The 13,063-nt window shown below is 55.5% G+C and overlaps 1 protein-coding gene and 1 non-coding gene across 2 annotated transcripts; one reads left to right on the forward strand and one right to left on the reverse strand.

The window, feature by feature from the left end:
• The first annotated feature begins 284 nt into the window (after window positions 1-284).
• On the forward strand, window positions 285-391 carry LOC145511738 (U6 spliceosomal RNA). Its single transcript, XR_014058119.1, has one exon. It is a non-coding gene; the product is annotated as a U6 spliceosomal RNA (small nuclear RNA).
• Window positions 392-2,843: 2,452 nt separating this feature from the next.
• On the reverse strand, window positions 2,844-11,997 carry R3HDM4 (R3H domain containing 4). Its single transcript, XM_081502399.1, has 8 exons — window positions 11,863-11,997; window positions 6,903-7,057; window positions 6,395-6,519; window positions 5,897-6,020; window positions 5,514-5,599; window positions 4,964-5,049; window positions 4,829-4,884; window positions 2,844-3,841 (listed from the first exon to the last, which is right to left on the reverse strand). Exons 1-8 carry the CDS (start codon window positions 11,943-11,945, stop codon window positions 3,738-3,740), a joined length of 819 nt encoding a protein of 272 aa, XP_081358525.1. The 5' UTR covers window positions 11,946-11,997; the 3' UTR covers window positions 2,844-3,737.
• Between the last annotated feature and the right edge of the window lie 1,066 nt (window positions 11,998-13,063).

A 13,063-nucleotide genomic window follows, 5' to 3' on the forward strand; every position in this document is an offset into this window, starting at 1 on the left:
GCTTCCCGGAGACTTCTGGGACGGCAATGGCTCCGCCCCGCTTCCGGGGTAATTTGCATACGATCGTGAATTCCCAACAGCCATCTGCGTTATATTTGGTGGAAACAAAAAACACCCTCTCAATTTCAGTGAATAATCCCCTTAGATTAAGCTGTGATTGCACTAATTTCGTAAAGAAAAGGGAAGAATTGCTGGATTGATTTTTTTTTTTAATAGAATTCACCCTTAGCGTAAAGCATTTAATTCTGTCTACTCTAAATAGTTCTGGCGTCTGAACACTACTTGTGCTCGCTTCGGCAGCACATATACTAAAATTGGAACGATACAGAGAAGATTAGCATGGCCCCTGCGCAAGGATGACACGCAAATTCGTGAAGCGTTCCATATTTTGCCTTTTTTCACGATATTTATCCTCGGTGTTGTAACTCGCTCATAAGCAAGGTAACTTAACCCAGCAAGGACCCCTAGAGTCAGTCTCCATCCTCAATTCCTCCTCCAAAAGCTGTCGGACTTTCCCCAGTTTGGAAGGTCGTTTCCAGAAAGACCTGGGATTGATTGCAGGGAAAGGTACACCAGACAGCAGGCAACACCTGGACAAAGATCTGGGGGCCGGGCTGTCTAGGGACGCGGTGTGTGGAGAACCCACACAGCCAACCAGGACCCTGGACAGGTCGGAGTCCGCGTGGGTCTGGAGGCAGCCTATGGGCTTGGCCTGGGCGCCCCAGCAGGTCCTCTCAGTTCAGTTCAGTCGCTCAGTTGTGTCCGACTCTGTGCGACCCCATGGACTGCAACATGCCACGCTTCCCTGTCCATCACCAACTCCCAGAGCTTGCTCAAACTCATGTTCATCGAGTCGGTGATGTCGTCCAACCATCTCATCCTCTGTTGTCCCCTTCTCCTGCCTTCAATCTTTCCCAGCATCAGGGTCTTTTCCAATGAGTCAGTTCTTCGCATCAGGTGGCCAAAGTATTGGAGCTTCAGTTTCAGCATCAGTCCTTCCAATGCATAGTCAGGACTAATTTCCTTTAGGATTGAATGGTTTGATCTCCTTGCAGTCCAAGGGACTCTCAGGGGTCTTCTCCAACACCACAGTTCAAAAGCATCAGTTCTTCCGGGTTCAGCTTTCTTTATGGTCCAACTCTCATATCCATACTGGAAAAACCATAGCTTTGACTAGACTGACCTTTGTAGGCAAACTAATGTCTCTGCTTTTTAATACACTGTCTAGGTTAGTCATAGCTTTTTTCCCCAAGGTCAAGCTTTTTTCTCAAGTCTTTTAATTTCATGGCTACAGTCACCATCAGCAGTGATTTTGGAGCGCGAGAAAATAAAGTCTGTCATGGTTTCCATTGTTTCCCCATCTATTTGCCATGAAGTGATGGGACCTGATGCCAAGATCTTAGTTTCTTGAGTGTTGTTTTAAGCCAGCTTCTTCACTCTGCTCTTTCACTTTCATCAAGAGGCTCTTTAGTTCCTCTTCGCTTTCTGCCCATAAGGGTGTCCTCTGGGTACTGGAAATTCAGTGCCCTTGGCAGGTGGGGAACTTCTAAGCTGGTTATTTAAGTATTAATATTTCTTTGTGTCCTCCTAACGAGCCCTTGGGAGTTCCATTATTTAGTATCTACATGTAAAACTTTTTCAATGCCTGTTAAAATGGAAGACAGCAAACCTAGCACCCACATCTTGGTTTCTAAAACATGCCCCCAGGGAAAGGAACCAGGTTCTTTGGCAAAATGGCTGGTTCTAGGATGAAGCAGGAATATACCAAGAAGCCCTGTGCATCTTATAGCAGCAGAAAGTAAGGCCGTTTCTCAAATAAATAACTATAGGAGTGCCTCAGTGAGACACAGGAGCCATTGAAGGGGCTCCCAGAAGCTGAATCTTGAACACTCTAAGCAAGAAAAAGGAATATTAGATTGCAACCCAAACTAAAAAGTAAATGCCCAGGCATCCGTACTGATAGAACTGGTTAAATAAACACTGAATACACAGGGTGAAAGAGACAAATCTCTCCTAGAGAATTTTCAATAATTAACATGGATACTGCACCTTCAGGCAGGTGGAGATCAGCAGAGATCAGTGGCGAGGACCCCCATGGAAAGCAGGGAGCCCTGGTGTGGCTCCATGAGAACAGCAGAAAACCCAGGCTAAGGGGCCCTGCAGGACACAGTCAGTCCCAGACACACATAGATGGAAGACATGGGGAGGAAGCCACATGAAGACAGAATCAGAGGCTTGAAGGATGTGGTCACAAGCCAAGGGAGGCTGGAGCCCCTAGAAGCTGGAAGAGGCAGGGAGGACCTTCCCCTGGAGCCTCCAGAGGGAGTAGGACATTGGGACACCTTGATCTTCGACTTCCTGCCTCTAGAACTGGGTGCCAATAAATTCTTGTTCTGCTTTTTGCCAGGTCTTAGTTGCAACATACACAATCTATTTCCCTGACCAGGGATTGATCCCCGGCCCCCTCCACTGGGAGTGCCGTCCTAGCCACTGGACCACCAGGGAAGTCCCTCAGATTCCTGTGGTTTTTAAACTGCAGTGTGGTGTATTGTGTTCAAGCCACTTGGGAAGCTCACACAAGTGACATTTTTGGAGGTCACACAGGTGGCAGGTGGAAGAGCCGGGGTTTCAGCCTGCGCACCCAGGAGAGGACCAGCCAGGGCAGCATAGCCAAAGGCCAGGATCTCCTGGCAGAGTCTTCACACACACCTGCCTCCACCTGGGGTCTCACTCAGCACCAGCCTTCTCCTAAGGCCTGCATCCCTCAATGACCAGGACCTAAGGGCATCGTGAGTGCCTGGAGCATCCCCAGCCCTGCCCCAAGGGAAAACCCCACAGCAAGAGACCAGAGCACCAGAAATTTATTGAACACTCTGCTTTTCCCAAAGCACAACTAGCCACACCCACCGGGGTTGTGGGAGGGAGGGAGTGGGACAGTCTCCCAGCCCTGCTCTCCTGTGCCAGGCCAGGGTGACCAGCAGGAGGACACCCCAGAGCCAGGCTGGGGGCGGAGGACACAGAGAGGGGAAGAGGAGAGTCTGACGGTGGAGGCTTCTGTCTGGAAGTCCCACGTCCCAGTACAATGGGGGGGCGGGGGGGGTGGGGCGTGTAGAGCAGATGGGGCCCTAGGAGCAACCAAAGGGCACCAGGAGGGCAAAACACATTCCCCAAAGAGGGTGACACCATTTTTTAAGATGAAGCTCCTGTCCTGGGTCGCGGGGAACACACAGGCTCGAGCACGCGCACACACATACACAAAAGTGTTACACTCCTGGGAAGAGGGGTGGAGCCCCAGAGACCCAAGCCAAAAACTGGGAGAGGGTCAAGCAGGGACTGGAATGAAACCCCCCGATTTATCACTTGGGGTGAGTTTTTTTTTCTTCTCAAAAGGGATATGTAAAAATCTACAACAAATCATGCCAAATTCATTAAGAATGATAAAAACCCAGCCTCTCCCTCCTCACTTAAGCATCACACGGGGCCAAAATTGCAGACCGAGGAAGTGGCAGGGAAGTGACCAGGCCGGGTGCCTTCTCCCCAGTTGGAGCCCGGGGGCGGATAGCGCAGGCAGCCCAGCCGCCAGCTTTAATCTGGAAAGCTGGGCAGGGAGGGGGCGGGGGCCACCCCAAGGGGAAGAGCACGTTTCCAAGGGAAAATTCTAAAAATAATAAAAGATATTTGAGCAGATGGTACTGGAGGTCTTGGCGCTGGGAATGGGGATGGGGGTGGGGCCGCCATCAGCTGCGCTGCTCCAGGTAGGCGGACAGGAGCAGCCCTGGCGGCAGGAAGTCCAGGTGCCGATTGCTGACCTTCATCTGCCGCTTGCCCTCCAGGTCGGCGCCTGCAGCGGAGACAGGCAAGATCGGGAAGAAGGCGAGGGTGCTGGCACCCAGAGGCTGAGCCCTCTGCCCACCCTGCACCCAGATGCACTACTGAGACACACTGGCCCGGTGTCAAGGGGACTAAATGAGGGTCCTGCTCCCTTTGGTCTCCCACTCCCTCAGAGGAAACTCCAGGCCCTGGGTGACTCAGTCCCCACTGACCTCCCTTTTCCCAACTCATGTCACCCCAAAACTTGAATATAGCGGTACACAACCCAAGCTAGGCCCACCTCCCAGCCTCTGCCCTGGCTGTTCCCTCTCCCTTGATCCCCATATTCCAGGGCCGTTCTCCTATGTTCAGGCCAAGGTCCCACTCTGGCAGAGAAGCACCCCCAGCCCAGCACCTCCATGCAGAGTCAGTGGGAACAAAAGCAAGCGTGGGGGCTACACCTCCCTCGGAGCCATCCTGAGAGGAACCATCTTGGGATTGCCATGGAAACTGTCTCCTCCCCAACTCTGGGCAGGAGACAGATAGGCCTGGAGAGTGTGGACCCTGTGGGATGCCAAGGGCCATGAAGGGCTTGCGAGGACCCTTCCTGGGGGGACTTTGTCCCAACAGCATCCCCACTGAAAAAGGGAGTGCTGGCCCCTGGAGGGGAGACTTGCCAAAAGTCACACTTGTGGCACAGTGGAGGTGGGCTACAGCTAAGTGAGAACTCTACAGACACTGGGGTCCCCTCATCTCATCTCAGGGTCCCTGGAGGCCCTACACAGGCCCCTGAAGATGCAGACAGAGGCACATCTGTGTCCACAGCATCATCCATCATGGGGACAGAGGTAAAGGAGCTGCTGTTGAATTAAGGCAGCATCCACCTATTACCTTTGTGCTCATGATGTCCCTCCTCCCCTGACTCCTGTTGCCGGGTGAACAGACTCTGGTAAGCCCAGCCTCAGTTTCTCTGGGATAGAATCAGCTAACTGGGGCCCAGGGGCCACCAGGTACTTACTGGCTGAGATGAGATCCATGTACTGGCAGATGGCGTGAAGCAGGAGCCTCTCGAAGCTGCAGAGAATGGGTGGTGAGTGGCCTGAGCTGGACACCGTGGGGGGGGTGCCCACTACACCTGCCCCCACATATTCACCTGTTGTCCAGCATGGCCGTGTACACGGCCTGGGGGGACACAGAGAAGAACCTCAGCAGCCGCTCCTCCCAGGTCTCCAGTGTTTCCTGCAGGAGAGACAGGTCCAGCGGTCAGGCCAACTGTGGCACCCTGGCCCCCCAAATCCATGCCAGCCTCTGGAGCCCAAAGCCTTGGGTTCAAATGTAGCCTCTGACTCACTACATGAAGCTACTTAACCGTTTCCAAGGATACCAGGCACTTAGATATAGCCACACTTTTGAATGTCTCAGCCTTCTGCCTGGTGAATTCCTACACATCCTTCAGTACCCAACTTCCTTGCCCCTGCCGCTCCCACCCTCAAGGAGAGCCCTTGCTCAGCCCTGAGTCCTGCACTCTGTTCACATTGGTCTGTATCCTGCCCATCTTCTCCAACACACCCCGTTCACTGTGTTTCTGGTTTCCCCTCAACCCAGCCCCCAACTGAGAAGCTGAGAAAAAAGGCCTTCAAGAAAGACCAGAGACAAAAAGAGGAAAGAAGGAGACAAGGTCAAGGCCGGGGCCTGGTACTCACCATGGGAATACGGCTCCGCTTGAGGACAGCCCGCAGACGCCTGCTGATGCGCTGGAAGCACTCCCGGGGAGTGTAGGCCGGGTCCTCTGCGAGAGTCCCAGCAGTGGGGCAGATGAGGGAGCAGACCCCCAGGCCTCACCCACACATGAGACTCCACCCCACCCACACTGGCCCCGCCCACACACCGGGCTCCTCCCATCCACCAAGCCCCGCCCCCACACCAGATTCTTCCCCCACCTCCTCTGGCCCCACCCCCACACCGGGCTCCTCCCCACCTGCCCTGGCCCCAGCCTCTCACCCTAGGCCACGCCCCCAGCCTCTCACCCTAGGCCACGCCCCCATCATGCCTCCACCAGCCACTTGCACCCAAGATCCAGACCCACCTCTCCGCCGGTCTTCCCCGCGGGTAGGCCCCCTCCTCCGCGCCTTGCTCTTGCCCTCATCCTCCAGGTAGCGGAGAACACGCTCCTGCTCCTCCCCAGAGCGGTTCATGAAGTCGTTCCAGATCTGGAAGAGAGGTAGGCAGGCCCTGACTGATGACTGCGCACTCTCAAGCCTCAGTTCCCCCATTTGTCCAATGCACATGGTGAGGCCACAAGCGCAGGGAATTACTCCTCGTGGACACATTTGACCACTGGGTCAAGAGTTCGTGGATCATCTGTGTTGGGGGGGTGTCAGTATGGACCAAATACATCCCCAATTCTGTCAGTAATTCCAAGGTAAGCAAACGAACCTCAGGTGCTGGAAGGTTCTGGGGTGGAGGGGTTGCTGGCCTCTTGAGGGAGACCCAAGGACGTTCATCAAGGGACCAGAGAGGGTTCACCGCAGGCAGTGCTGGTGGTTTGGGGGAGGGGGGAGCCAGGCAGGACATGGGGCCTCACCTCCACGTAGGTCTCATTGCTGCAGGCTTCTGCAAAGATGCCAGGTGCTGCGGGGGGTGCCAGGTCCCCATCCTCCGGGCCAGGTGTTCCTCCATCTGTCTCCAGCAGAGTCAGGAGGTACTGTGCTAAATGGAAACAAACAGTCTCTGGGCTGGGGGTTGCATTTGGGTCACCCCAGGCTTCATGGGGTCCAAAGGCCCAAGTTTCCTCCCATCTCCCCCACCTCTATATTTGGGGCCTTTACTCGCTGGCTCACACCAGCCTCCCCTCCTCCACACTCCAGCTGTCTTTCCCAGAAGACACAGGAACCGTCCAGCCTCCAGAACTCCTCCTACATCGCCCTGGATTGGCTTGTTGAATTCCTACACCACCTTTAGAGCCCCAGCTCCAATGCCCAGAGCTTCGTCACATTGTCCAGCTCAGGGCCAGGCTCAGATAACAGAACATGCACGCCATTGCTGTCTGAGGCCTAAGAGCCCCCAGGAGGCGCCCTTCGACCCCTGCTCACTGTTCTCCAGGCGCTGGAGGCTCTTCCGCCCCTTGGCCTTGGGCACGAGGTCTGAGTTCCGCACAGCCTGGTTGATGAAGTGCTGCTTCCGCCGGGAGGCCGAGAGCCTCTTCACCTGGGAGCTGGCTAGAGCGGGCAGGCAGCCCGGAAGGGGCCTGTGGGTCGGGTTTGGGGGGGGGGGGCAGTCCTCAGGGCCAAGACAGGCCAGGACCCCCAGGAAGAACCCTACCATCACCGCTCTCTCACAGCCAACCCCGGCTTGGTTTCCCTCTGCAGTGGGAAGCTCACCCCCATTGCATGTGGAGCCCTGGACCCTTAGAATATCACTGTGCCACATCGCCTGGGAGGCAGATACCACTGAGGACAGATGAGTAAACCAAGGCTCACTGAAGGGAAGCCACATGTTGGTGGGGGCGGTGAGGGGGCCGAGGAAGCTGCTCCCCGTGCTCCCAGGCTTCCAGGTTTGAGCTGCAAGCCAGTGAAGCCTGCGTCTCCTTCCTCTGGGAGTTTCTCAAGAGATTTAATTTGATGATGCATTCCTACCTGCCCCCAAACCCCCAGCCTGTGACAGCAGGTAAACCAGAAAACAGCCCCTAGAAGCTAAGGTGCTGCCTGAACCCACCTGCCTTGTGCCCCCAGAGTCCCCCTGCTATGTGCTCAGGGCCTGGATGGGGGAAGCAGGCAGAGTGGCCCCCTCTGAGCACAGGTACTAATCCTGGAAATGGATTAGTGGCCCAGGCAGGCCTCCCACTGGGGACCTGAGGGCCAGGCAGTAGGTGGCTAGTGGGAGGGAGGGGGCAGGTATTGAATGGAAACTTTCTGGTAAGAAGCTGCAGGGCTGTCATGATCAGCCCCTGACTACGGGCTGAGAGGAGGGTTCCACCAGGCTCAGAAACCCTCATGCTGAGAGGTTGATGGTAGATTCTGAGCCTCGGAGGGTCTGGGGTACCAGGACTCCCCCTTCCTCCTTGCCCTGCACTCTGGCCCTAGCCTACCAGGCACCCCCTCTGTGCCATCTGTCCCCCACCCCACTGGATGCCCGCGCCCCAGGCTCCTCACTCCTATCTCCTTTTGCCTTCTGTTCAAACCTCCCCAGCCCCTCACTGCTTTCTTCTCCTGATGGCCGCACCTCCTACCTCCCTGCCCACAACCCACCATGACTTCCAAGCACATGTAGGGTCTGATGTCCATTGCACCCCTGTCTGGCATACAGTAGGTGCTCAGAAAATATTCACCCAATAAGGTCTCCAACAAAACCCCATGATTCCAAGACAGAGTAGAACTCAGAGTCCAGAATTCCACCCAAACTTTCCTGGTGTTTGGGTGATCCCAAGACACAAATTAAAAACAGAAGTGTGACCCCTCATGCACAAACAGCTGCTAGAAAATGCCATGAAGCCCTAGGATATGAAACAAGGTGCCTCAAAAGAGGTTAGGAGTGAAGCCCATGCTCATTAAGGCTTATACATATGTAACTCCTTGAAAGGAAAGCTATGACAAACCTAGACAGCATATTAAAAAGCAAAGACATCACTTTGCCAACAAAAGCCTGTATAGTCAAAGCTATGGTTTTTCTAGTAGTCATGTATGGATGTTTGAGAGTTGGACCATAAAGAAGGCTGAGCACTGAAGAACTGATGCTTTCGAATTGTGGCCCTGGAGAAGACTCTTCAGAGTCCCCTGGACTGCAAAGAGATCATACCAATCAGTCCTAAAGGAAATCAACCCTGACTATTCATTGGAAGGACTGATGGTGAAGCTGAAGCTCCAATACTAGCAAACAGGCTGATGAGCCCCAGCCCTGTCTCCTGAGGTTGGAGTAGGACAGACTTCATGGATGATACTACATGTTAGGCAAAAATCTATGAAGAATTAGCTGATAGATAAATTAATCAGTGGAAGACACACAATCAGTGGATAGGATTCAAGCACTTTCACTACTGGAGCCTAGATTCAATCCTTGGTCAGGGAACTAAGATCCCATAAGAAGCACTGAGCAGCCAAAAAGAAAAACAAAATAGGAGACTAGCATGCAGGCAGAGGCAGGGGTCAAGCCTGGTATCTCATCCTTGAGCTTGAATCCCAGCTATGATACTTAACGATGTGACCCAGAGCCTCAGGTCTTTCTCTGCAAAGAGGATAAGAATGGCCCCCTGCCAGTCCAGAAAGGGCACTCAGAGCCAAGAGGAACCAGGGCACACACCTCTCCCCAAGCTGCCACCTGCTTGGTTTCCTCGTGTGACTGAGAGCTCACCTCCTGAGCCACAAGATTGATCACAGCAACATCCCTGGTTAAGTGAGAGTCCTTAGTTAATCAATCACTGTCACAGTAGGAGGCAAATACTACTGTCCAGACACCCTTTATTCAGATTTACAAACCAAGGAGCAAAGTCTTTATCCCAAGATCCCACAGCTACAAAGAGGGCAGCTGGGAGAGGATGGGGCAAATCAAGTCAGCACACAGCCAATGACTCTGAGGCTGGATATGACCTTCCCGAGGCCCAAACACCAACACCCTGAGCTCCAGATTCAGCTGTGGCCTCCTCAGGGCTCTGAAACCTGTGTCTCCACCCCAGCAGCTGGACTCATGCCAGGATGGTGCCTGGTGGGGCTGATAACAAGACCACATCCGGGGGGAGCTGTTGGGAACATCAGAGCTGGGCGGGACTCGGGGAGAGCTCGGGCCCTTGGGGTGTGGGGCTCCCCGTTACCTCAGGACCCAACGTGGAACCAGAGTTGGAACCTGGTCTGAGCAGGACCACTCCCGAGCCACCAGCCTCTGCTTCCCTCTGGGGCCACCACAGTGGGGCGAGGGGCTCAAACTCAGGTCTGGTGGGCCCCTCAGACCCCACCCCACTGTGCTAAGATCCAGCTTCTCCCTGCCCTGCTCCACCACTGCCTGTGGCTCCCCAGCACCCTCAAGGCAAGGCTCAGCCCCTCCTTGGCCTGGCACTGCAATTGCCTGGTCCCACAGGGCTCCTGGGGCCTCACTGCTCTCTAGGATTCCAGCACCTTCCAGCAGGAACCTTGGGGCTGATAGCAGGACATCTATGCCCCACCCTGTCTCTCCCTTTCACTCCCTCTGCTCCAGGCACTGAGTCCTTTTACTGCATTTTAAACCCACCTCAGGGCCTTTGCATGTGCTCAGCCTCCTGCCTGAACCAACCTTTTCCTGGCTCCCAGTCTAGGCTCAAAAGTTACCTCCTGGGAGAAACCACCCCGCCCCCAAGCTGGCCCAATCAGCCCCATTTCCGGCTTCACCAGTTGGCATAGGCAACCAGCTGGCCCTCACACTTGTTTACTCCTGGTTCTCACCTCCTTCACTAACCCCAAATGATAAGGACAGGGTCCCTCTCTGCCCCTGCTGGGCCCTCAGCACCTGGCCCCCAGCAGTCTCTCAAGAGCTATTTGTTGAATGAATACCTGAACTTCCGTTTACACTCACTCAAGTGCCAGTTCATTTGGGTGGCCAGCTTCCCTGGCCACCCAAAGAGACCACTTTACAGACGGGGAAACTGACCACACAGACAGGCACCTGAGGTTTCCTGGAACCAGGCATGTCTCGGGGAAAAGTCTACACCTGGCAGGGGCCAACATCCAACAGGGATGGACAGGCCTGACGGTGGAAACAGCTGCTAAGCCAGGTTGGCCCGGGAGAGGACAAGCTCCTTTGCGTCCCCCAACCCTGCTCCCCAGTTTTGAGACCGGCCTTTGACATCCGCTCCTCTGGGCAAAAATACACCTTCTCGGGCACCGGCCCCTCCCCCAGGGACAGGCCAGAGAGGAACCTACTTCCCCAGCAGGAAACCAAGGAGGGCTCAGACGGAGGTGACTCAGGTTGGGGTGGGGCTGACCGGGGAGCAAACCACCACCCCACCCAGGACACAGAGGTGAGGGGGGTGGGGGCAGGTCAGAGGGACTCTGCTGTCAGGTAAATTACCCACTCTGGATGGTTAAGACCCTTTAAAAGGGGGTAAATAACCACATCTGTAGACACCAGTATAGCTTCTGGGTAAATACTCGGGTGGAAGTAATAACACCAAATAAAAAATACAATAAAGCAATCATAAAATACCAAAATGATCAAATTATTTTAAGACACCTACAATAGTAAGCTATTTAAGATAATTATCAAAGAACAGATGGTCCACTTTGCTGGGCACCTCCAACCGCAGGGTCACCGACCCCAGCCACTCTGAGAGGGGGCCCGTTGTTCCATTTTACAGATGGGGAAACTGAGGCACAGCAGCGGGTACTAACCTGCCCAGGCCGCCTGGACATGCCCACGAAGGAGCAGAAACGGAACACAAGCAACCAGGGTGGACCGCGGGGATTTCTGCATAAACACTCGGGTTAGGAAGAAACCTGCGACCACCCCCCCGGGGGCGGGGGGATACCCATATGGGGTCGTCCACCCGCTTCCAGTCTACGTCCCAGGACACACAGCCTCGTGTTAACCGCCTGTGTAAGCCCCCCTTTCTTCTGGGTGTTCACCCGGAGAAAAACAAAAGAGCGCATCCGCCTATAAGTTGGAGGCACACAACCCCGACGGGTACCCAGGACCGGTGCTGGGTGAATCCCCAGCTTGCAGACACGAACAGCCGCCAGTGGCTAAACTCCAGATCACCACCAGCGCGGTGACGGGTACATCGCGCGCAGCGGCAGCGCCTCCCCAGAGCCGGCGATTCGGTGCCTGGGACCCCCGAGGCTCCGGGACTCCAGCGCCCGGGGCTCCGCAAACGCGGACGCGGGGGTGCCCCCCTGCGCTCCGGCAAGTACCCAGGAGTGACGGGGATGGGGTTTCCCCAGGAACACCCTATAACAACAAAGCCCCCCGCCACCCAGCTCCACTCGAGTGGGGTACCCCCAGGAAAAGGGGCGGGGCGGGGGCTGCCGCCCGCGAGGGATAAGGGGTGGGGGCCCCGGAAGCGCGCCCCGCCCGCCCCCACGCCGTGCTCACAGCGTCCGCCGCCCGCCCGGGGTGACCCTCGCCGCCGCCGCTGCTTTCTCGGGACCGGCCTCAGGGTTCTCCAGAACGACCATAGCTTGGATGCCGTCGCCGCTGTTGCCGCCGCCGCCCGGCAGGGCCTTCTCCGGGCCGGGCAGGAAGTGACGGGCGCCCGGAGGCGGGCCAAGGCGGAGCCTGGAGGCTGGACACGCCGGGCGAGGGCCGCGGCCACGTCCCGGCCGGGCCCCGGCGGCGGGCCGGGGACACCCAGACCCAGGGCAAGGACGGGGACACCGAGGCAGGGGGCCGCTACCGGGCCCCCTGCCCCCGGGGGACCGTGGGGAAATTGAGGCCTGGGGAGGGAGGCAGGAAGGGGACGTCCTTTTCAAATGCTTGGACAGACCAAATGCCCCGTGCCACACACTACCCCACCCTACCCCCAGCGGCAGCAGGGCTCTCCTTTCACTAGCCCCCTCCTGGAACCTCCTTCAAAGAGCAGCCTCCGGATCCCGGCTGAGTGCCTCAGTTTACTCTTCTCTAAAGATACAACGTTGAAAGGACTGATGCTGAAGCTCAAGCTCCAATACTTTGGCCCTGATGCAAAGAACTGACTCATTGGAAAAGACCCTGATGCTGGGAAAGATTGAAGGCAGGAGGAGAAGAAGACGACAGAGGATGAGATGGTTGGATGGCATCACCAACTCAATGGACATGAGTTTGAGCAAGCTCTGGGAGTTGGTGATGGACAGGGAAGCCTGGCATGTTGCAGTCCATGGGGTTGCAAAGAGTCGGACACGACTGAGCCACTGAACAAAACTGAAAGATACAACAGGGACTTCTCTGGTGGTCCCATGGCTGAGATTCCTGGCGCCCAGTGCAGGGGTCCGGGTTTGATCCCCGGTCAGGGAACTAGATAGAGTCTGCTTGCCTCAATTAAGACCTGGCGCAGACAGATACATAAATAGAAAATAAACATTAAAAAAAAAAAAGAAGGAACAAAGCTAGCAGCACCTTTCTTTGCCTTTTAGAATTTATTCATTTAGCAAATGCCCACTGTCACTGGGGTAGGGGCTAAGCTCTCCAGACCCAGTGGTAATCAAACAGACCCCTTCCCCTGAATGGAATCAGGAAGAGAGGACTTTTGGAAAGAGGACTAGCATATACAAAAGTGAGAAGGGTGTAGCAGGCAGAAGGAACAGTCAGTGTAAAGGTC

The sequence above is a fragment of the Giraffa tippelskirchi genome, chromosome 6, assembly GCF_054371585.1.
Source record: "Giraffa tippelskirchi isolate mGirTip1 chromosome 6, T2T-mGirTip1v1.2.pri, whole genome shotgun sequence".
In the NCBI taxonomy this organism is placed as follows: domain Eukaryota; kingdom Metazoa; phylum Chordata; class Mammalia; order Artiodactyla; family Giraffidae; genus Giraffa; species Giraffa tippelskirchi.